This window comes from Acanthopagrus latus, chromosome 5, assembly GCF_904848185.1.
Source record: "Acanthopagrus latus isolate v.2019 chromosome 5, fAcaLat1.1, whole genome shotgun sequence".
Lineage (NCBI taxonomy): Eukaryota > Metazoa > Chordata > Actinopteri > Spariformes > Sparidae > Acanthopagrus > Acanthopagrus latus.
In genome coordinates, this window is record NC_051043.1 from 10,849,595 (window position 1) to 10,872,829 (window position 23,235).

The 23,235-nt window shown below is 40.8% G+C and overlaps 2 protein-coding genes across 5 annotated transcripts in view; one reads left to right on the top strand and one right to left on the bottom strand.

Moving 5' to 3' along the window:
- Window positions 1–363: 363 nt before the first annotated feature.
- On the top strand, window positions 364–21,465 carry LOC119019497 (ceramide transfer protein-like). Of its 4 annotated transcripts, none has more exons than XM_037098158.1 (18): window positions 364–1,174; window positions 1,368–1,502; window positions 3,982–4,098; window positions 9,701–9,808; window positions 10,033–10,168; window positions 11,109–11,195; window positions 11,365–11,522; window positions 13,676–13,768; window positions 13,887–13,973; window positions 14,243–14,335; window positions 14,642–14,719; window positions 15,477–15,572; window positions 15,989–16,121; window positions 16,219–16,289; window positions 16,376–16,504; window positions 16,856–16,985; window positions 19,433–19,570; window positions 19,772–21,465. In XM_037098158.1, exons 1-17 carry the CDS (start codon window positions 1,085–1,087, stop codon window positions 19,558–19,560), a joined length of 1,869 nt encoding a protein of 622 aa, XP_036954053.1. In that variant the 5' UTR covers window positions 364–1,084; the 3' UTR covers window positions 19,561–19,570; window positions 19,772–21,465. The 4 variants fall into 4 exon arrangements, with proteins under 4 accessions (XP_036954053.1, XP_036954055.1, XP_036954056.1 ...); XM_037098160.1 differs by having other exon boundaries at window positions 365–1,174; window positions 11,112–11,195; XM_037098161.1 differs by lacking the exon at window positions 14,642–14,719 and having other exon boundaries at window positions 370–1,174.
- pip5k1bb (phosphatidylinositol-4-phosphate 5-kinase, type I, beta b) overlaps window positions 21,219–23,235 on the bottom strand; it is a 33,117-nt gene continuing 31,100 nt past the window's right edge. Inside the window, exons 14-15 of the mRNA XM_037098169.1 lie at window positions 23,052–23,175; window positions 21,219–22,924 (exon numbers count right to left, since the gene is read on the bottom strand). Of these exons, the coding sequence (XP_036954064.1) occupies window positions 22,922–22,924; window positions 23,052–23,175 (127 nt within the window). The 3' untranslated portion in view covers window positions 21,219–22,921. The remainder of the gene's footprint in view (window positions 22,925–23,051; window positions 23,176–23,235) is intronic.

The window sequence follows — 23,235 nt, forward strand, 5'->3', positions numbered from 1 at the left end:
GTAGAAGAACTTCAACAGTGTAACTGAGTGAATATACTTAGTTACTTTCAAGGTTTGAAGCATTCTGCTTAATAAAACCAGACCAAGTGAAAAATGTGTCTGCTCCTAAACCACTTTTATTGCATTTTGGCCCTATTCCCTTTCTGCAAGATCCACAGACTGCAGTCCAGGGCAACATTCAAGTAAAGTTAGCCAAAATAAAAATTTTGGCTAAATTTCGGTTATTTCCGATCAACCCTTAAATGCTCGTGCAGTATGTGATTTCAGATACAACATATCTTTAAGTTAGTACATTCAAAGCAGAAATACATCGCCCATTAACACAACACCACCCCACTGTCACATTGATCGCGGGACGGATTCAGTTCCAACGCAGTGCTTGATAAACGTAGCGATTTTTAATTTAAAAGCAAACGTGTGTGACTTCCGGGGACACCGCGGTTCCTGTATTTAACTTGACGCCTCTACAACGTACACAGTAAAGCGTGGATGCAGCTCCTCCCCCCGACCTGAATGAAGACAAGCTAGTCAGACCCCAGCTACCGCTAACTAAACTGCGGAACTACAGCGGCGAAACAGCCCGTCGCAGGTCATTTGAAGTTGAGGTACGGCGTTAACTCGAAGGCCTCCCACAGCGATCGAGTGGCTCATCGAGCGCAGCTAATGCAGCTAACCAGAAGAGTCAGAAGTTTCCAGATAAGTTAATATTAGCCAGTTGCGTCGTTTGACAGCTAACGCTAACTAGCTAGTCTCATTGGTATTCGACGTCAGTTTCAAAACAAAGCCCGCAAAACTGAGAAGTTGAGACTCAGCTGTCATCTCCAGACTAGCTTGCTACGAGAGAAGCTAGCTAGATTTAAGTCTGCCAGCCGACGGAAGATAAACTACGCCACACAGCTGATGTGTAAAACACTCAGTTATTGCCCAATTAACGTTGTTTTGCTGACGTTAACACTAAGTTGAAGAAGCTGTCAGCAGGTTTGACTGTGACGCGCTTGAACGCATCTAATCCAGCAGCTAGCGTTAAGCTACGCGGGTCCGTCGACACAATCAGGTTCACTTTTCACCTGAAGCTTGGATTTAAATGTCCGAAAAGAGTTCATCGTCCGGGTCGGATGAAGATGTGGACCCGGAATCCGGGCAGCCCGTGGAGCTCGGAGGCATTTTAAGCAAGGTAACAGTGGTTGAACCAGTTTGAATGTTAGTGTTTTGTCTGTGCAGACACAACTCGTATCCTGGGTTTCTTAATAACGCAGAGCTGCAAAAGTTGAATTAATTAATGCATACACACCACATATCAGCCAGAGGATTTGTTGATTGTTTGGTGCAGCTAACCATTTGTCCTGTTCCTCTTGTGTTGCTTATAGTGGACGAACTACATACATGGGTGGCAGGACCGATGGGTCGTGTTGAAAAACAATACGTTGAGCTATTACAAGTCGGAGGATGAGCGGGAGTACGGCTGCCGGGGGTCTCTGTGCCTCAGCAAGGCTGTCATCACAGTGAGTATTTACCGTGGTATGAGGAAGGAACACAACTGTACCGCTGTCTGTTGCACAAATAGAAAGCAAATATGAGCGGAGCACCTGTTCAACATTTCAGGGAGTAAGGGCTCATAAGATGGGTGGCCATGAAAGGCCTCATTTTCTGCATCAGTGCTCTTGGAGTAGGGTTACCTCTCCACCCGGTCTCAGGGTTTTGATCCGTCCCTCCCTGTCATTAGCATAGAGTTGAACTTTAATTCCTTCAATCCACGTTCCTCAAAGATACAAAGGTAAACATTAACTTGCAAGGGGCTGTTATTAACATTACAGGTGAGGCAATGGGCTTCTTGCTCCACAAGTCATTTGAGAGCCCTCTCATGCGTCTTCCTCCACGGGCGTTTTAGATTAACTTTATTCTTAGTTATGTACAGGCTTATGGAAATGTTTTGTTTTCTACATTACTAATCTAAGTTTTTTCCACACGTGGTGGAGATGGGACTTGTATTCGCTCTATGCAGGTCTCCTGTTGGTGAGATAAGTTTAAATCCCACACCCTGGTTAAATATTCACTGTTCTCTCTGAGCATACCACCAGTCCAGAGGCCAAACAAATGGCTTAACTGTGATTTGTTCAATAGGATTGTATGACTCAAAACTGGATTAAAAACCACAACATGAAGGGTCACAGTTAGTTCCCTCTATTGAGAGTGGTCATTTGAGTAAGCAGTGCACCAGTTCCTTTGTTTGCGCAGACCTCGATGGAACTCCACATGACATTTGGGGTGTTTTCTTATTGTGTTATAGTAGGCTAACTAAGAGTGTACTGTAATAATTTATGTAGCATGACCCACACAGCCTCTTCTTACTACTTTTCCCTCTTCAGAAATATTTAAAGCCGGTGCTGTCTAAGGAGACCGTGGCATGAGGACTCAGGAATGCAGAAACAAGCCCCTGCTTCTCTTCTTGCCTAACATCAGTCTGTTTCACACTGTGTAGCTGCACACAGACACCAGACTGTCCTCGCACAGAAACCAAATGTGCAGGAAATGTTGCATTGTGGGTCCTGTTGAAGGCCAAGGTCCATTATCAAGACAACGCATCAGTTCAAGCTTATCTTGGCTCTCGTGTCTTTTCTGTTATCTATTTATGTAGAGCAAACTCTAATAAATATTGATAAACATTTTCTCTTTATTGTGTTATTTTGATTAAAATGCCAACATGTACGCACAAACACTGGTTTCAAGATGGAGAAGAAGTCTTAGATGACTTCAGTTTGACTTATATCCTCCCTTTTCCTAACACTGAAAATGCCACAGTCCTATACACAGAAAAACGCAAGTGCAGCATGGATGGTCAGTAGTGCTTACGCAAGGGGAAGGAGAATGAGAGAGGTGTAAACTGGATTGTAAAGCAGAGGTTTATGGGCTGTGACTGATACAGCACAGTAAGATATACTGGATTTCTCTAACCAGTAATGGCAACACGGCTGGATGAATTTGAAGTTATCATCGCAGGGCCTTCCTTATCATGAATTTCTCTAACAGGAGGGGTTTTTTTTTAATGTTACACCTGTCTCTGAGTGGAACGTTTTGCTCCAAGGTTGTTGGTTAGCGAAAGCATTTGAGGGGTCAGAGAAAACCATTCACCCCGGTCTGCTCTCTTAGTATGCAACTAGTGAAATGTATTGGTCTTCAAGTGTAAATACAGTGTTGCATAAGGTTATGCATGCTGACATTTCCTGTTTAGAGCTGGAGTTCATGTTTCTGTTGTCAGTGGCAACAAATCAATGAGCACATGAGCATCATTCAGCAAATCTAATTAAACTTGGACAACGTGAGGTTATGTCAGGTGACAGACTGGCTGTAGTATTGGTGTTGCTGAGGAGGAAAACAGGAAGGAGATTCAAGTCAGCTATGTCTCATTTCTTATAAGGTAACCTTTGCAGTGCAGAATACTCCCCAGCTGAGTGCAGAGGGCAAATTCCTGTCTCAGAGGAAACAGGGGAATTCTTTGGTGCACGTGTTTGGGTGCCTAAGGCTGTCAGAAGTTGAAGCTGGGTGGGGTGCACTGTAGAACGGGGGAGTGAAATAGTTGGGAGATTTGGCCCGGTAGTAGAGGGAAAACTTCTGATGACCCAGGTTCAGGCAAAGGCATCCTGAAAGAAACTGCACAGCTCTGCCTCAATCATTTAGGGTTGCGCCTGCAGACATAAGACATCAGTTTCCAATTAAAATTCCGGTTTATTGTGTGGCTTAGGCCTTTCTGTTCCTGATGGAATCCATGTGTCTCCAGAATGTGTCACAGCTAGTCAGCCAGTGTCAGGAACAGGCAGACAACTGTAGTGGCAGGATTTTTGCTCTGATTAAGCTGTGATTTATCCCAGACGAAAATGTTATATTGAGTTTATGTATTTTGCTACTCAGATAGTGGCCATATCTCCTGACATGCACGCTGCCTAATAACTATTCATGAGCCCTCTCCTCTCTCTCTGTGTGCAGCCTCATGAGTTTGACGAGTGTCGTTTTGACATCAGCGTGAACGACAGTGTTTGGTACCTCAGAGCTGAAGACCCAGAGCACAGACTCCAGTGGATTGAGTCAATAGAGCTGCACAAGGTGAGTGGAATTAGTTTCTTCAACACAGATTTTCTGGATTTCTCTTGCTGGCTTCTTTTTTAACTTTGGTTTGGTTGTCATACAGATCATCTTGTGATAAAGTTGTTCATGGAAATTTGCCTACCTGCAAGCGAGCTGCATTTTCTTCATAGATGAATATTACAGATGCTTGGACTGCCTGAATCCAGTCCCTGTTGTGCTCAGGGATTTTTTTGATTTGCTTGGTGTTTGTCAAGGATCTGAACACATTTTCTTCAGCAATATCGTGTCAGTTCCTGAGGCCATAATACATAAATATTTGATTCTTTTTATGCTCGCCTTATCGCCCACTGAAAACATTGTTGTGCCGCATTTTTCACATTTTTCAGGTATTTAGGTTCAATTTCAGGTCAGGGTGTTTTTCGGAATAGACTGGGAGTCTATTACGTGCTGTGAGCTGGGTGTGGCAGGACAGGGATGGGGACACACACACAACCCTCCACCCTGGGAATGTGAGGAATTTGAGGAGTGAGGTGTTGAGGTGGGGGTATCCCCTGTCATCAGATACCAGGCAGCTGCAGCGACGTCTAGTTAATAATGCATGATGTCTCAACATAAAGTGTTAAGCACATTTTCTGTGCTAGAATAATACTACAGTCTGTCCACAATAAGCTCATATTAGCTGGCTATTTGTTAATGCAGTTTTGGTTTAGTTTGCACATGGCTTAAGTATGGCTTGCATATTGAACGAGTCAACAGTCTGTTTAGTTTTATTTAGTTTTTGTTGATTTGATATTGGTGTGCTTGTGCAGTGTTTTACATACTCAGACAGCACATAAACTTGGGTGATATAAATCACAATGTTTGCACTGGGTGAAGTACAAATTTTCATTGCTTGTAATCTGGGTCTCACAAGAAACAAATGTATATTTCCTGTGCACAAGTAATTTCAAATACACAGGTATGTAATTTTTCTTCCTTGTGTTTGCCACCGTAAATGTCCCATTGCCAAAGAAATAATCACCGTCCTGTGAATTCTCCTTAGATCTGCTTCTCCACTAAAATGTTGCTGTGGGTGGTTACATTAGTGCAGTTGGGTATTGGCATGTCAGCTGAGTGTGAGTGACCGCAGGTCTCTAGTCCATTAACGATGGTGTGAGAGCATTTCAGGGTTATGTCTGGATTGTGACCTACAGTAACCTCAGTAAGCTTTATGCAGCACTACCTGCAGCATTGCTATAAGTGAGTGTGTGTCTGCATTGCTCCCAACTGGACAAACGAGGACCTGCATCATGCAATGTGCATTACTTTGCTCCGGCTTTAATCTTCGTGTCAGGATCCAAGAGCGCATGAACTGGTAGGATAGCCATACTTTCCTGCTACTTTGTTTAACATACAAATAATAATTACTTCTGTGGATTTTTAAAAAATTCTGGTAAAGCCCTGCACTGTTAGTTTAGATTTAATGTATGTTTACTTTTAACTTTTAAAATTGATTTTAGAGGTGTTGTGTGGTTACAGTTTTTTTTTGTGCCAATTTCATATGCCCATAATTTGCTCAAGCTCAGTATGTAGTTATTGTAATTGTGCTGTAATTTTGGCAAACTAGTCATTATTACAGCTCTTAAATGCCTCTTATAAGCCACCTACATATGCAAACAACCACCTTTTGTATAACCATATTACCAAATGAGATTGTTCTTGTACAGGACAAAAAGTTTTTTTTTTGTTTTTTTTTGTGCAAGTCCATTTGTGTTTTTATGTGTGGGTGTGTTTGTGTTGGTGGTGGAAAAAGTCGTGCAAAATGTAGGGACGTTAAGTGCAGCTCTTGATGAATAATGTATTTTTTTTTTTGTTAATCGCCTGTTCTCACAGCAACAAAAATCATACTGAGAAGACTGTTCCATTCTGGTAGATTCAGAGGGGTGACATGGGAGGGAATGGGGAAAACCCCTTGTGTTTATCCTGAGTTTTTCGGCCACCTCTTCAGGCTGGTGGTTGGCACAGTCCAAACATTATTGGCCTAGATCAGGCTTCACAGGAGTATATCAGCAAATTAGAATAAGAGAGGAGAGTCAGGTAAAACAGAAGATCCAGACTAATGTTGCTCCCTGCATCTCTTTCTCTCTCTGTCTCTCTCTCTCTCTCTGTCTCTCTCTCTCTCTCTCTCTCTGTCATAATGTACAGTAGGCTGCTTTGCTCGCCCACCCATTTGGTACTTTAGTGGTTTATCACACAAGCGGCTCCAGACAGCCCTCGTCTCTCTCTCGGTCTCTGTCTCACTCTCTCTCTAATGCATACATGCATGGACACCTCGTTTTTATCCCTCTCTCGCTCTGTTTCTTTCATGCAAACACACACAGTCACAATTGCTTGCTCAGTAATGGATCCTGGACATAAAGATGGACAAGATGAAAAGGTTTCACATATCAGGGTGTGTGGTCTGTTCATATATGTAAAGCAAGAGTGGAGTGCATGTACGTGTGTGTCTTTGAGTCCATGTGTGTGCCTGCGGAAGATCTGACTGAAAGCAGTCCTGTTTCGCTCTGCCGAGGAATTACAAGGCTCATCCTTTTGGTTCCGTCTGTGTCTTCTGCTTCATGGAGCAGCTGGTGTCTGCCTCTCTTCTGGCGGCAAAGGAGTGAATGAGTTTTTCCTCTTCCTCCTTTCCCTGATTTACAGCTACTTTCTTTGACTTGATGAGCTAAGCTGAGCCTGTATGGCTTTTCCTCTCCACCACATCCTCTTCCCTTTTGTTCCTCAGTGAGGTGTGTCCAGGGGAAACGGGAATACTGGACTTAAGCCTCTGAACTGTCAGAACAGTAGGAGTGTTGGGGGAACATCTTGGCCATGTTGGGGCCAGCAAACCGTCGGAACTGCAGCAGTGTCCTGCTCTGCCTTGGGTGTTGGAATGGCCGAATGGTGGGCTTATTGCATGTTGGCATGCTGATTATTTACCCTCACTCATCATTGAAGCCTGTTGTTAGCATGCCAGTGTTGTGGCATGAGTGATTAACAAACATAACCCATTTGTGCTTTCGTCATATGGTTATGAATAATAAATGGTTATGGTTATTTTCAGTTTGCATGTATGCAGTTTTTTACATTAGTAGCACTGATTGGCTAGTTTGTGTTTGAGCTCTGCTTCATGTGAGTTATTGTGAGAAATCATACACTATTTTTTTTTTTTTTTTTTTTTTAGAAATTAAGCATGTGCTGCATGGCTGTGTGCTGAGCTAGAAGTGTTTTTATTAAGAGAACATTTCACAAGCAGTAATGGGCTCAGATCTGTTGAACTACTCAGCTCCTAGTTAGTTCAATACACTGCTTTCATTACCATTACAAAGCCGTGGGCACAAGATGCCATTTCATGTGTCTATGAGTGGGTGTTTGTGTGCACGGCTGTGTTCTGCAGCTGGCCAGGTACATGAAGATGGCAGTCTCTGAAGATATCACAGATTGGTTTTCATATTTGTTCAGTGCTTTACTTTGGCTCGTGGTCTCTGCCCAAACTATCAATACAGTACCAATGCTTTCAGCAGCAGCAGCCTGTGCAGTATATCTGTCTAATTCCAACAATTAAGCTTCTGAAAATCAGATCTTTTAGTCGTAGTTTTGCAAGAACAGCTTGTAGTCCGTAGCACTTTTTGTTTAATGTTTGTTAAAATGTGTTGCTAAGCAGCTGCCTTTGTTTACTGTTTGAAATGTAGGCTGTGTTAAAAGGTCAGCATAAAGCAAACCTTGATGAAGTTCATGTTTGTAGTGTTGTTTTAAGGATTGGATTTGTTGTAGATTATATGACAGTCAGGGTGATAAAGTTTATGTCAGACTGTTGTATAAGCACATTAAGAAATACGATCCCTGTTGTGCTGTCGGTATCGAGGCATTAATGTTTGTCGAGCACTCCTGGGTGACACAATGCAGCTGAAAACTTTGGACACTTCAGTGTGTTTGAACTGCCAATATATTCATGTATAGCCAGTTTTACAATCTAACTTAGCAGCACTCCCATCAGTTTTCTCTGGACTGTTATGCAATTCAACCACAGAGTATTTTTAATAACAACGCAGCCTTGATTTTATCATGTTCAATTATTTTTTTACACCAGGTCAGTTCATTTTTAAAGCTAGTGTTTGCTTTTTACATTACTGAAATGTAAACGTTAAAGGACAATCATGATGGTATTTAGTCCATGCCCCATCATTTCCCAAATGTTTATAAATTATGACTGCAATTCATACATCATCTAATAGTTGACAATACTAGTTGGTTTTATATGACTGGTAGAGTAAATGTCCCAGTGATCAACCAAATCTATATAACATCTTCTTTTGAACTATGTAAATGCTTGTATTTATCACCTTAATCTTAATATTATAGTAATCAGAAAATTGTATGAATATAACATACTGTACTATTGAACAGCAAACATTGAGGCTTTATTTTCTGCTTGGTCTGGCTTGGTCTTCAACAGTCTACCACTCGGCTCATTATATGTTCATCAGTATTCAGAGTCAGTTTTACCGGTCTGTTAATCTGTTGTTAGGTATTATAGATTCTCCAGCAGAGGAATGTATGTTTGCTCTCTCTTGAGTTTGTCACCTGACTTCCTCTTCAGATGGCTCACTGTTCTTAAGAAATACCTCTGCATGCCAATTAGCAAACAGGAGTATATTGAATATTTGAAAATGTTCTTGTATTAATCAGTAGGAACATTGCACAAGTAGTTCATGATTAAGCCTCAGCAAATAAATTTAGACTCATAAAACATACCACAAGTATGTTAGGTTCCTGATTCATACCATGAAGAATTTCAGACCTTACCCTAGCACATTATCTCATCTCTACTGTTTCTATGGGCTGAGTAAAGCTTTAAATTTAAGTTTAAGTATGGGTTGTGAATTTGCCATCTCTCGCTTTCTCTTATGTGTATGTGGATAACAGTCAATAGCTGCATGTGGAACAAACATGAATATTTTGCTTTGGTGGAGCTGGCTGGTGCAATATAATTCTGTCACTCTGCTGAATTGGCAGTCCCAGGCATCGCCCAGTCATAAGTTGGCCGATTAATGGAACAAATGCAGTCACTGCCACTCCCTCATGGCTGTTCACACAGTAGATCTGTTTTGTAACGTGTGACACAACACACACAGTATGTCCCAAAAAAGTATGTGCATGATTTTTCTCCAGAAAGAGAATCCCAGAATGGACAGATCCAGGCTCGATTGCCAGTGTAATTTATTTTCACTGTTTGTCAAGCACTTAGTATCAGGCCTACTGGCTGGGCTGAGGCTTGTGTCTATTTGTTAGCCGCAGTCCCTTTCAACAGACTGTTTGTCTATGTAGGTGTAGGTTGTGCTCTGGTTGAGTTCAGCATTACTCAGTGCTGCTGACTGCTAGAATTGATCTCCCTCTCTCTGTTTCTGTCTAGTTTTTATGAGCTACAGACTTTCTTATTATATTGCAGACTGTTTAATGTATTTTGTTCACACACTGATCTTCTATTCCCTCCTCCTTGCTTCTCCTTTCCCCATGAATCCTCCATTTTCCTCCCGTCTTATCATCAATATCATACCCCTCCTCCATACATTGTCTCTCCTTTCCTCTATGTCCTGTGTTACAGGCTGAGTCTGGTTATGGTTCAGAAACCAGCCTCAGGCGTCATGGTTCAATGTTGTCACTCACCTCTGCAGCCAGTGCCTTGTCCGCCGCATCCACATCCTCTTTTAAGGTAAAAGGAAAAAAAAAATTGCCAGAAAGATGTTAGGCTGTAGCAGATAATGCTAAGTTCTCAGTCCCTTGCTAGATCTGCTGTAATTACTTTTGTAACTTGTATGAATGCCAAGTGTTATGCATTTAGTTTTGCTTACAACTTTGCCATTGTGTTAAAGTAATATAACTGAAATGAATCTTTCCCCTGACAGCCTCTGACTGCATCTCTTTCTCTCTGCTCAGAAGGGGCACAGGTTGCGTGAGAAGCTAGCAGAAATGGAAACCTTCAGGGACATTCTGTGCCGGCAAGTGGACACCCTGCAGAAATACTTTGACTCCTGTGCCGATGTCTCCAAAGATGAGTTTCAGAGAGACAGAGGTAAGCTGTGGCATGGATATCTCTGTATAATGTCAGTGATTTAGTTTAACCATGGTCAATTTGTATTAAATTGCTAATCGTACAAAAATCTGATATACTTAGTGTAGTGTGGACATGGCAAGGTGGATTAGCCTTGATGTTTACTGGCAAGGGAAATAATGTACAGATCAGAAGCTTCATTCAGTATGAGAGTTGAAGGACAGTGGTTGGTAAGACTCAATGAGAAAGGGAAGAAAATCAATATCTACTTTCAGGGCACTTTGTGGGTTGTTTAATCTCGGAGGCAGAGCTTTTCTATAGTCCTCAAAATCATGTGCATGCAGTTTCATCTAATGGGTTTTTTGTATAGTAGTGATGTGTTATTGCACCATCAGGAATTTTTAAATAAAGCAAAAGTTGTAACTGGCTCCAGTAACTTAAGTTTGCTACTTCTGTTGAATATGGTTGAGATTGTTGAACTACACTGTTACGGTTATGCTGTTTGTTAGCGGTGAGGGTACAGTGCAGTTAAATAACAATTATCATTACATCAAAACTTTCGATTTATATATGATTGTATTTGCACTGTGTGGTTACTTACTGTCTATGAAACATATGCTGTGTTAAAATTATTTATACTGATCCATTATTGATGTAAACAGATTAGTTTATATTATTATCTTTGCTCATGTTCAGCCATCCTCATCAAAACTCAAGAAGTAGCCTAGCTTGGAACTCACATCTCACATTATTGCAGGTCATCAAACAGTTGACAGTGAGGTTTAAATCTCTTAATGACATTTCTGCATCTCCATCACAAGAATCACAATGTTTCTAAGAATCAATATTAAAAAATCTGTGTTGCATTTGAAGGTTTGGGTATTAATGCCATGTTATAATGTGGTTAATAAGATGAATAACAGATAAATCATGACCAATAATGCTGTGGTTTTCTTTCCAGTAGTAGAGGAGGACGAAGATGACTTTCCTGCCACTACAAAACCAGATGGTGAATATAATCACAACAACAATGGCAGCAAAGAGAAATGTGAGTTTACACGTAGGTGCTGTCACACATTCTTTGCTTCCTTTTGAAAAGAACTATAAAAATACATTTTGGTTGCTTGGCCTTGTAATGACTGATTCAACTTACATGTGAAAAGCTCAAATGTCAATTTTTAAGTAATGGGTCATTTCCTTTTCTCTATCTGTGCCAGTGTTTTCCCCTGCCAGTCCCAAGGGTATGAACGGGATAGATTTCAAGGGTGAGGCCATCACCTTCAAGGCCACCACAGCAGGCATCCTCTCCACCTTGTCCCACTGCATCGAACTCATGATGAAAAGAGAGGACAGCTGGCAGAAGAGACTGGACAAGGTATATTTTCACACTCTAATAAAACACAGTAATTAAAATAAATGTCACTCACATTGTCTGAAGTGGCATGTGAATTATAAGCACTTGTCAGCAACTACTGCTGTGTGGCTGTCTCACAGGCTGAGGAGCTAATTTTCGCCTTCAGTTGTCTTTAATGAGTCGGTTATCATGACCAAATGTTCTGTGTTTTTTTGGCTCTGTCCTTCAGATGATTTGGTTGTAATTTAACATCCTCCGACCAAATGTCATAATCGCTGTATTTGAAAACAGGCAGGTATGTTAATATTGAAGTTGATCAAAAAATTACAATTAAAAGCTACAGGGATTGTAATTGAGTGGCTATACAGTGATTTAAAGGAATTGTCTCTGAATTTGCTTTACATGTAAAAGACACAAGCTGTAGCTGTCTGAATTGAACAGGTTAGACAAGCCAAGACTCCTAAGGATGTAGCCATGTAGATGTGTTGATCCATAAACCTTTGGCTTTATCTTGTAAAGAAGTTTGTAGCTTTTTTGTTGTTTTGGTAGGTGCTCTCAATAGATTTTTTTGTGGGTAACTTTAAGGTGCCTGAAGCGATACGTTTCGCAATGTGGCTGTCTGTTCAACTGCCAGTTGTCACTGTATGGCAACACGGTGTTGGTGCTTAGCCAGGGAGAGAACGGGGTAAACAGTTACATTTCATTGTCCACATTACTGAAATCACTTGTTTTTATAGGATCTGGCATACAGGTGGTTAATGTTTGTATTATAGGATCTGGCATACAGGTGGTTAATGTTTGTATTATAGGATCTGGCATACAGGTGGTTAATGTTTGTATTAAGCTGTTGCTCAATGAACATATGAATTTAAACATAGTCAGCCTTGTTTACCAGAGGCTCAGCCATGTTTTTTCTTAATGACCTTTAACCATTTAGTTATTCCATTGTTTGTTTTTTAACAGCAGTTGTAGTTCCCCCTTTCATGGAATTTGCTTAATGTAAAGAGCAGTCTGTGTCTTCAGAGCTCCTCTATGATGATCAGATGTTGTCAAACCAGTTTCTTTTTTGTCTGTGTGCAAAGGCGTGCTTGCCCAACCCAAAAACCTGTTGAAGCCAGGAAGAGCTTTCAGTTCGTTAGGCTGCTTGAGTAAAACTACCTCAGTCTTATCTGTGTTTGGTTATGTGTGTAATGTTTAGCTGCTAATGTTGAGTACGGGAATAGAAGTAGTCACAGAACACACATTCCAAGAGGTAGACTACCTGCTCAGACTCTTACAGAGTGTGAATTAGAAAATGACTGCTCGGACTTCATGGTACAATTTGTGGAGGCCTTCGCTACAAAGGGGGACAGAGCTGCTCAAACACCAGAAACAGAGATGGATACCTCTACAGACCCGCAGCCACCTCTTTAAAGTAGGTATCTGTCCATCTGTCTGTCTGTCGAGTGGTTACAGACAGCTGAAGCGGGATCACCTCCTGTTTATCTTTGTGCTACCTGTCCCCGCCTTCCTTTGCTTTCTGTGCAGTTACTCATTTACGTTTTTAGTATGATTTGTATTTCAGTATACATTCAGCCACAGTTGATTTAATATTCTTGTTTCTCGCATTGCAGTCAGGATAAACTATGAACAGTTTTTTGTGCAGAGTTGTAGATTCAGTTTGTTGTATTTGATTAATTTGCTCTTTCCAAATGATCATGCTGTTTGGCTGTGTTTCTGTGCTTTTAAGTAATAAATGGTGAAAACAGTCAATTTACCACTGGAAGATAATCCACCCTCTTTAGTTCTCTGTTGTATAGCAGCAGTCTGTTTTCTCAAATTCATTTGTGTGAAGTGTGTTTAATGGCGGATGAGACATTCAGTAAAACCTGTTTGAATGTGCTCAAAGCAGAATGATGTGGTTGGTTTGTCCAGTTGTTTGTGACCTGCACCTTTTCTTTGCGACTCTGTCAGTTGAATGCTGATGAATGGAACATTGTCACTGGGGCGGAGTTGCTCTTAAGCATTGAATTCCTATTTATTTTCATTTAAATGTAATGTAAATGTAGCATATCTCTTTTAAAGTCAACAAAGTTTTTTTGAAATAGCTGTTTCTAATTGCATGCTGTCAGTGTTGTTTGTTTGTTGTTTAATGCAGTTGCACTAACAAAACTACACTCTTTCTGTGTTTTCAGGAGCTAGAGAAGCGAAGGAGGGTAGAGGATGCTTACAAGTCTGCTGTGAATGAATTGAAGAAAAAGTCACACTACGGAGGCCCAGACTACGAGGCAAGATAAAATTATTAGATCAAATAAATGAATTAGAAATGACTTGTATAATTCTGCCCCTTTCGCAGGGCTGTACTCACAGGACTCTTATATCGGTTCTAACATTTGCTTTCCGCAGGAGGGGCCCAACAGTCTGATCAATGAGGACGAGTTCTTTGATGCGGTGGAAGCTGCACTGGACAGACAGGACAAGATAGAAGAACAGGTTTGATGTCGTTCTGCTGGCTCAGTTAAAATGGCCTGTTAAGTTTGTTTGTGTGTATAAAAACAATTATAGATTTCATCTAAAAGGCACATTGACTATCTTGTTCCTCCCTACCTCACCTTTCTCTGACTTTTTATCTCTCTCTTTGCAACACATTTAAACAAACCAAAGTGAATAAAAGCACAGTTAGATAAATTACACAAAGAGATGTTGCCTTTGTCTATGATATCCTTTTCTTCTTTAACAAACTCCTACTCTTTGTCCCTCAGTGCCAGTCAGAGAAGGTCAGGATACCTCGACTAACCCCCGTTCCTCCTGGAGACGTCTACTCAACCATCGGTACACATCGATTTGCCACCAAGGTGCTCAATAGATTTCTTATTTTCTCTTTAATGTACATCTCATTTCCATCCTGCTTGTTTTCTAGCGGCCACTGTTGACTCAGACTTCTCATTCCTGTCTGAATCCTAGTCAGCTGTCATGTGTCTTTCTTTCACCTAAACATTTCACTCAGACAATCAGTGGTGCTTGTTGCAATGATTTGAGAGCTTAGCTTCCTCATATGCTACACTTCTTGAGCAGGTTGTGATTGCTGCTGCAGTGGTGCCTCTTTCCATTTTGGTCCTTATTCCTTTCTTTTCCAATCTTCCTTCCTTTCTGCTGTACAGCCCCATAGCCATTCTTCTTCCCTCTCCTCGGTTGAGCTATTCAGTGCTTCAGATGACATTCACAGATTCAGCGCTCAGGTACTGTATTTGGTCAACAGTGGGCACCTGTATCTGTACGTGGATGCAAACGCCTACTGCTTTCCTCCGCAGAGCATGAACAGTTAGCATGAGAATGTCTACTAACCAGTCTCTCCAGGATTTCACAAACACTTCCGGTGCTTCAAGAACAATGTTTATAGCAGGTTTCTGCACCAAAATCGGTGTAGTGTTATGTAATGCACTGAAGCAAAAGCCTGAAATTCATCCTGAACAAAATGAAATTCCTTGAGTGACTAACAGATTTTCTTCCGCTTATACCAGTTGTCATCATACCACTGATAAGAATAAAGCTACTCTAATAATGCATGACTGGGCTCTATTGCTTCATTGCCTTCCCCCACATCACCCTGTCTTCCTCAGCATGAGTAGGCATGAATCCAGACAGCACTGTGTTCTTAATGCATTGTTGAGACGTTGAGTAATCACCCCACGCAGGAATATTTATTTGGTTACAGCTCCGTGGCTAAAGGAGAAATTCCTAAGATTTGAGATTCTGTTGCCTTCTCTAATGTCATCGAAACCTCTGTGATGATAAAATTCCATAACAGGTGCCACAGTAGATGTGTTGCTCAGGAAGACTATAATTTATTGAACATGAGCAAAGCATTCCTAATACTATGTTTCTGTCTCTCAACAAACAGTGTCCTGTTTTAAAGCTGGTCCTCAAGTAGGCAGATAAAGGACAGAAAAAGACTCTCTGACATAAGAATTTAATCAATACATGTCCGTGTCTCAGGTGGAGGAGATGGTGCAGAATCATATGACGTACTCTCTTCAGGATGTGGGTGGAGATGCCAACTGGCAGCTGGTTATAGAAGAAGGAGAGATGAAGGTGAGCACAGAGGGGAGAAGCTGCTTATGAATCATTTCCCTTGATTGCTAGCTGTGAATATTTAAGTCTCATTTGCCTTTTGTAAGCTACTGTGGTTGATTGATCAGAAGGAGGCAAAATTAGTCAGCTAGTGGGGGTGGAAGACAGGCTTGCAATATTCATACAACAATGGAGAAATAATCATTAGTGCATGATAAAGGTTACCAGTACTTTTTTACTTTAATGAAGTGTATGAGTTGTCCACCATACACCACTGTCCCTTCTGTGCTTCCAAAAATGAATTGATTTAGCTTTCAAACTGGAAAAATCAGCTCAAGTTATCAGAATTTAAGAGGATCCTTGTTGTGGTGTTTGATTACATTCCTACCACTGGTACAGCTTTGTTTGTTCTGTCGCGTGCTCTACACTTTTAACAGGTGTACAGGAGAGAAGTAGAGGAGAACGGTATTGTGCTGGATCCTCTCAAAGCTACACATTCTGTGAAGGGGGTGACAGGACACGAGGTCTGCCACTACTTCTGGGACACAGCTGTCCGATTGGACTGGGAGAGTAAGTTCGTTCAATAAAATTTCAGGACTCACCATCATGTCAGCTATTTTCTACTCTGTGTTTATGTCCCAGCCTGACTGAATTATCTCTCCCTCAGCCACAATTGAAAACTTCAACCTGGTGGAAACACTCTCTGATAATGCTGTCATTGTTTACCAGACACACAAGGTAAATTTACATTTGCCAACAAAAAAAAAAAAAATTTGATCATTAATATTCTGCAGCTGATTTGATTGCCCCTGGTTGTGTTTCAGAGAGTGTGGCCTGCCTCTCAGAGAGATGTGCTCTATCTGTCAGCCATCAGAAAGATCTTGGCAACAAATGAAAACGATCCAGACACATGGCTAGTCTGCAACTTCTCTGTAGACCACGACAATGCCCCTGTAAGTTTACCACTTATACACCTGTCATCATGCTTTACTGACATTTTTTTATTTCATCATTTTAGTGACATTTTATTATTTTATGTATCAGGTCTCCAAGTTAGATTATTATTATACTTTGTCTAATTAAGACGTGGACATTTGGATAAAAAAATTATTTGATTCATTACAGCATTAAGTTACAAATGTATTTTCTAACAAGCTCTGATATAGGGCCCCTTTCAAGGATAAATGGAAGAAAGAAGAGCTTTAGATCCCCTTAACCTCAGTCACACTGTCAGATTAGTTACAGTCAGATTTTTGTTGCAGCTCGAGGGATTGTTCGCATTTACATTTTTGTTTTACTTTCAGCCCACAAACCGGTGTGTTCGTGCTAAAATCAATGTCGCCATGATCTGTCAAACACTTGTCAGCCCACCAGAGGGTGATAAAGAGATCAGTAGAGACAACATCCTTTGTAAGATCACCTACGTTGCCAATGGTAAGTTGAGCGCGGGCCTGATATACTGATAATTTTTGCATCTCTGTTAAAATTTAGGTAAAATTCAACCTACCGTACATGCCACAACAAAGTGTGAAGCCGAGGCCTAACTCCTGATCAATTTAGATCAGACTGTTATGTCTTGTCTGCTGACAGTCCATGCTTACATGAGTAATTTTCTAAACTCCATTGGAGAAATTAAAGAAATCATTAATGATGTTTGACATATGAATAATTGCTCAAGCCCAGTGAAGAAAGAGCTCAACTGTCACATCAGGTTAGATAGATACAGCTTGAATGTTTACGTGAGTCGAGACATAGTTAACTGGGTGAAGGGTTATGTTGACTTATTGAGATGTCAGCAGGCTGTTTTAACCATCGACAAATAGTTGCAGGTCAAGGGCCTAAAAGAAAACAAACCGATTTTAAAAAGTCCAGTGTATATGCAGCAAAAGTATCAAAATGTCATGCTTTCAGATAATGAGGGACAAAACGATTTCAGTTGTAAAATCAGTCGAACAAGCAATAATTCAAGATCAAAACCAGGAACAGTGTTACTTACTGTATTTTGATGTGTTTCCAACACCCTTGCCTACTTGAACACATCCAGCCCGTCAGGACAAAACAAAACTTGAAACACGTGTCTGCTGCACCACACACAGTAGCAAAAAGCCTCTAGGATTAGATTTTGTAATCCTGATGGTTGCAGGGGGAGAAAACAACAAAAAAGCTGTTGTTGTAAAGCTCCCTCCTGCCATCTAGTGACTCTTCTTGTTTTTGGGTATAACAGTTTGCTTGCAATTGACTGGTGAAATATTGTCATCACTTTTAAATAAATCATTTAATTTCACCATATGATCTCAAAAAATTGAGCTCAGTTTTATTTATTAAACTGTTCTACGATTCACCTTAAAACAGAAAGTGCTTGTACACAGAATATTCTGATTTATAACACAGCGTGTGCACGCATCCTACACAGATTTTCCTTTATAAACCACAATGAACTCAAAATGTTGTGTACTTTTGAGAGCTTCTTGTTACAACCATATATATATTCCTGTAAATAGGAACACCCCTGATTAATATTCATTCATACTGGCTGATGACTTCATCAAGATAATCAGGGCAAACACAGGCTAACCAGCCAATAAAAGTACATTTTCACAGAAATATATTATTAAAGGTGATATACAGAATACAGAAAACCATGATTTCAAATATGCCTGACTGAGGCACCAGTACTGAAATCATTTAAAATGTAATTTCTCCTATTTTCCACCTTATCAGTGAACATAGATTTAGTAACATGAAAGTATTTCAATTTCAAACCATTTCTAGAGCTTAATCCCTCTGCCAGTTGAGTCGTAGTCCTCATTTATGGATGTGCTGTATAGTTCCCAGTCAGTTTTGTTTTTTACATATCCTAAAGTTATTAAGTAAATGTTCATTGTGCAATGTAATGGCTATGGGTCATGGTTTAGTGTTTAGGTTCCTCCTTAGTTACTCACCAAATGTAAAACTGTCATTGGGAGCCCTATTTCAGGCGGCATTACCCTACCTCTTCTTCAGTGTGTGTGTGTGTCTTACTGTTGTCAAATTACCCATCGCGACATTAAACAACAACAACCTCCAAGCTAGCAACCCACATGCTGAAAGTGGCAGATTATTCTAATTCTAACCTGATAGCTAATGGTACAAATCTAAACAAGCTAGCAGCTTTACCTGTTTCTTTTACAGGGATTCAGCCATTTTAATGCCAGTGCTCATCACCCCACATGCAATCCAAGTTCACACCAACACTGTTAAGCAGGCATGGGCACCGTTTGGTATTCCTTTAAACCAGAGTGTTGTTTTCCCTCTACCAAAATAATAATTGGCACAGCCAGACCTTTCTCCAGTGCTGACACAGTACAGTTGAGATGGCTGTGTGAGATCAGTTCCCTGTGGACGTCCAAATTAAGTATGACGTCAAATTGAATTGGGAATTTGGAGAATCATGACACCCGTCTGTAGTTGTTTTGTCCTCACTTTGTGTTGTATTGAATTACTTGTCTGAATCACGGGCCATGACCTATTACTGTGTTTATTATTTTTTATTTTGTGTGATACTTTTTACTCAAATAAATCTGAACAACCGCATTACTAGACACTTACCTGCTGAGTGGTCTTTGAACAGCAAGTCCATCTGTGTGCTCTTGTCCTTGAACTGTCAGCTTTCACTTGCGCAGCTTCTCCCCTCTCCCATGACTTCCAGTAGGCTAGGAGATTGTAAAGCAGTACTAAAGAAGGAAGCCACTTCATTGTTCAAGAGGGCGGGCAGGTCATGAGAGTTCATTTGAAGCAAGTGCAGCCTCACTGTCACTAGAGGGCGCCCCAGACCACTGTCTGTGTACTCAATCTGACCGATAAGCACGGTCTGCTGATCATTTTCTTCTGTGTTGCTGCAGTAAACCCAGGAGGCTGGGCTCCAGCCTCGGTCCTCAGAGCCGTGGCCAAGAGAGAGTATCCCAAGTTCCTCAAACGCTTCACCTCCTACGTCCAGGATAAAACTTCCGGGAAGTCCATCCTCTTCTGAACACAAGGAGGTAACTATCGTAATAAACCCTTTTAGTTTTGTAATTCAGAAAGCGTTTAAACAGATAGATAAAGCATTCATTTCACTGTTAATAAATGGGATACATATTAGCTTGAACCATGAAAAACCCAGCAGATGCAGAGAATCTGTCATCACTTAAGTTTTATTTATTTTGTGGGTATCGACGTTTTAATCTTTCTTCTTGTTTCAGACTTGCTGAAAGCAGAGGGTTCCAACTTGGGAGGCTTGATTGTTCGACAGTGAACAGGCTCTCGAAGACTACATGACCCATTTACCTGTCAGTTAGAATGTGATTTCAAACTTACTACATGCAGGACACCATATCATCCGGGACATCCCACAGGATACCTGCTTGTAGAGAAGACTGGTTTTATGGCTTTAATCCATCAGTAGTTGTCATCCCAGCCACATTGTTATGGCTTAACACCATCTGTTGGTCATGGGTACATTTGTATGTAAATTCAAGTTTCCTAAGCAGTTTTTGAATTGTTACCAGTCATTTGCTTTTTTTTTTGTAAATTGTTTTGTACATTTCTTATGATTACATGATTCTTGACTTTATTGGGTTTGCTTTAATCACTAGTATTACAGCTACTTGTTTTGCTGCTGCTAAAGTAACTACCATGAGAGAGGAAAGTAGATATTGACAGGAAAAGCATTGATGAGGTGTAGTACAGTATCTCCTTTTTCTTGCCTTCTCCTGTCCCTCTAGTGATGACTCTTTTTGCAGTTTGATGGGGGGTCAGAGCCTAAAGCTTTGAAATATTATATTTCTAGATTGTTATAAAGTAGCTTTGAGACAGCACCATGGACACAATGTATTGTACAGAGAAAACGGAATATGTTTTCAGTTAGTTTACCAATGTGAGAAATGTGAATTGACTGTTAAGCGCTTGAATTTGATAACAGAATGGGCCAAGGAAACCTGAAGTTCGACTTTAAGAGCATTTTCTAAGTAATTAAATCATGTTGGACAATATTTTTGACACAGCTGAACTGATAATCAATTAAGATACCTATGATGTAGGTGACAGCGGTCTAAAGATGCTAAGTTGCCGGCTATTTCCTTTCTGTATCTGTCATTAACCTCCGTGTAACATATGGTTTCTGACAGATGTTCGCAAAAATAGCCAGCCAGAGTGTCTGATATAAAAAAAAATCCTCTCTTTCATTGAGAGATGAGTGGATACATTTTTTTTATAGCCCAAGTTGTTTTGCATCATTTTCAACCCCTGATGAGGCAGCGAAAAAATGTCCGTCTGTCCTCTCAGAGCGTCAGATTTGTAAATTGTTCCTGCTGCTATGGTACAGGATAAAGTAAAGTTGTAAAATGCTAAGATATCTACACCACACACTCACAGTTATACTCTAATACTACATTTCACATGCCACACTACAGTGCAGTGGCCTCCTGCCCTTGACTGATAAACTACCCCCAGAATGCCTTAGACACCAGGATGAACCCTACAAGTTCTGGTTATCTCTACTGTACAGCCACCAGATGTGCATTTATCACCACTGAAATGAAGTGGGGGCAAGAAAGGGTCAGCATTTCACATCATCTTACCTCAAGATTTTGATTTACTATAGATTGTGTTAAATGCCATCAAAAAATTTGGGGGAGTTTTTGCAATCAGTTGATCAGATATTTGGTCTAAGGGGTCGAAGGTTCGAAAGGATCTGTGTAATTTTCTCTCTGATGAATACAAGAGCTAGATCTAAGAGCAATGTCAGCTGAAGAATGCATTTAGTGTTTTTAATTTTGATATTTTGTCAGTAATCTACACTTTGTATATTTCTAAGTTGTACATCGGAAGTGTTATTATTTGCACTAAATGTAATGCAATTTGACAATTTTCTGTAAATTAAAATTGTTACACAACAGAGAAAGTGCAGCGTACTCTTTTAAGGGTAACTGCTGCACATATAAAAAGGAACACATAAAACTCAGCTAACTCCCAAGTCACAGATTGTTCATTGTTAGAATCACACGAGTAGTTCAATAATCAAACAGGCGAGACTGACATTAAATTTAAGCAGTTTATTCATAGGAGCCTCTTTATATAAATATGCATTGTCTTTACATTCAGCGATTAAAGTATTTTTTTTTTTTCAGCAAATGGTAAAATATTGAATTTTACATAATAAATTATGGTCTCAAGTGACGTGTTTGTGGAGTTCAACATTTATAGTTGGATATGGTCTTGATGAAGAGGTATCGGACAGCTTCTATATGTAGGATTCCTGTCTGATAACTTCATGGAGAGGACACACTTATTCATTATCAAAGGATCTCCTGAGTAAAAGCATTTCAGTCATGACGCAAAACCTCACAAAACTAGTAGCTCCACATCAAAAATGATCTACACCAGTATCATTGACTTACAGAGGTGTGCATTTGTAGTATAAAGAGGAAATAAAAGTGCATATTCACATATCCAAATCTGTGCTTATGTCAGGCAGCCCACCCACCTAAGCAACTTCTTCAGAGAAAATATTTCTTACAGTAATCATAACCAATGTCAAAAGTGCCTTTTTATCAAGAGCGAGTGTGTCGTCCCTCCGCTCTGGGCTTCGTCCAAGATCCAGTAACTGTCTTTTCTTACTTTCCAGCAGCCCTTCGCCAGGGCTTCAGATTCCTGTCATGGCAGCACAAATAACAGCCCAGCTCGGATGAGGTGGCCCCTTTAACCACGTCACAGTCTGTGTTCGGCCTCGGGAGCTTCAGAATCCATCACTTGTGTGTCTGCTTGTGTGAGTCTTTTCTCATCTGTCTCTGCTGTGGCTACAAGCTGGCTTGTGTCCTCCGCGGGGACACCTTCGCGTCCCCATCGATCCGGGACGAGGATTCCGTCATAAATTCACTGTAAACATTTCTCTTCTGATCGGCAACTAGTGCAGCTGCACACTAAGAAAGTCTCATTTCTTTCTGGTCAGGAGAAAAAAACATTTAAAGAAATGTATATACCCTCTCCTATGTATTTATAGTAAATGCTGAGATCTTGCGTGGGCCATGAAAACAGTATACATATATAAAACTTAATGTCACTGTGTTGACACATGCTCTAAAGAAGCGACACTCAGCCCAATGTTCATCACGTTACATGATACGTCACATGGTTCCTGCAGATGTCCATCACCTGCGACTGTTGGTGTCTTCTTTTAGTCCATCAACCGGGAGAGAATCTCAGACTTCTTGTGTGTTGTTGGCAATACGAGTGGCAATATGTATCTAGCAGCACTAGGTGTGAAGTCAAAAGGCCGGCCTGGCCCGTCCAATGGAGTGCGGCGATTGTCTTATGATTGGCAGGAGGAAATGAAGTTTGTAAAGCTGCATTTTTCACTGCAGGGGGGAAAAGAGAGAAAACAGCGATTTTTAACACCTAAGGAAGAGGGCAAACGGGTCACAAGTTCCCAATGACAGGCTCAATGTGAGAGAGATTTGGATAACAAATGGAGGAGCAGCTCACCAAGTAGACATCGAGAACAGATCCGTCGTCGCGGTCTATGTCCACGTCCATGGTGCTCTGCTCTGAGGTGAGGCAGATGGCACTGTCCTCCAGGGTAAACGTGGAGCTGGATGCAACGTCCTCTCTGAAACAGAAAAATGCATTTGAGTGCCAACCCACGTCGGAGACAGGCACGGGGAGTTTA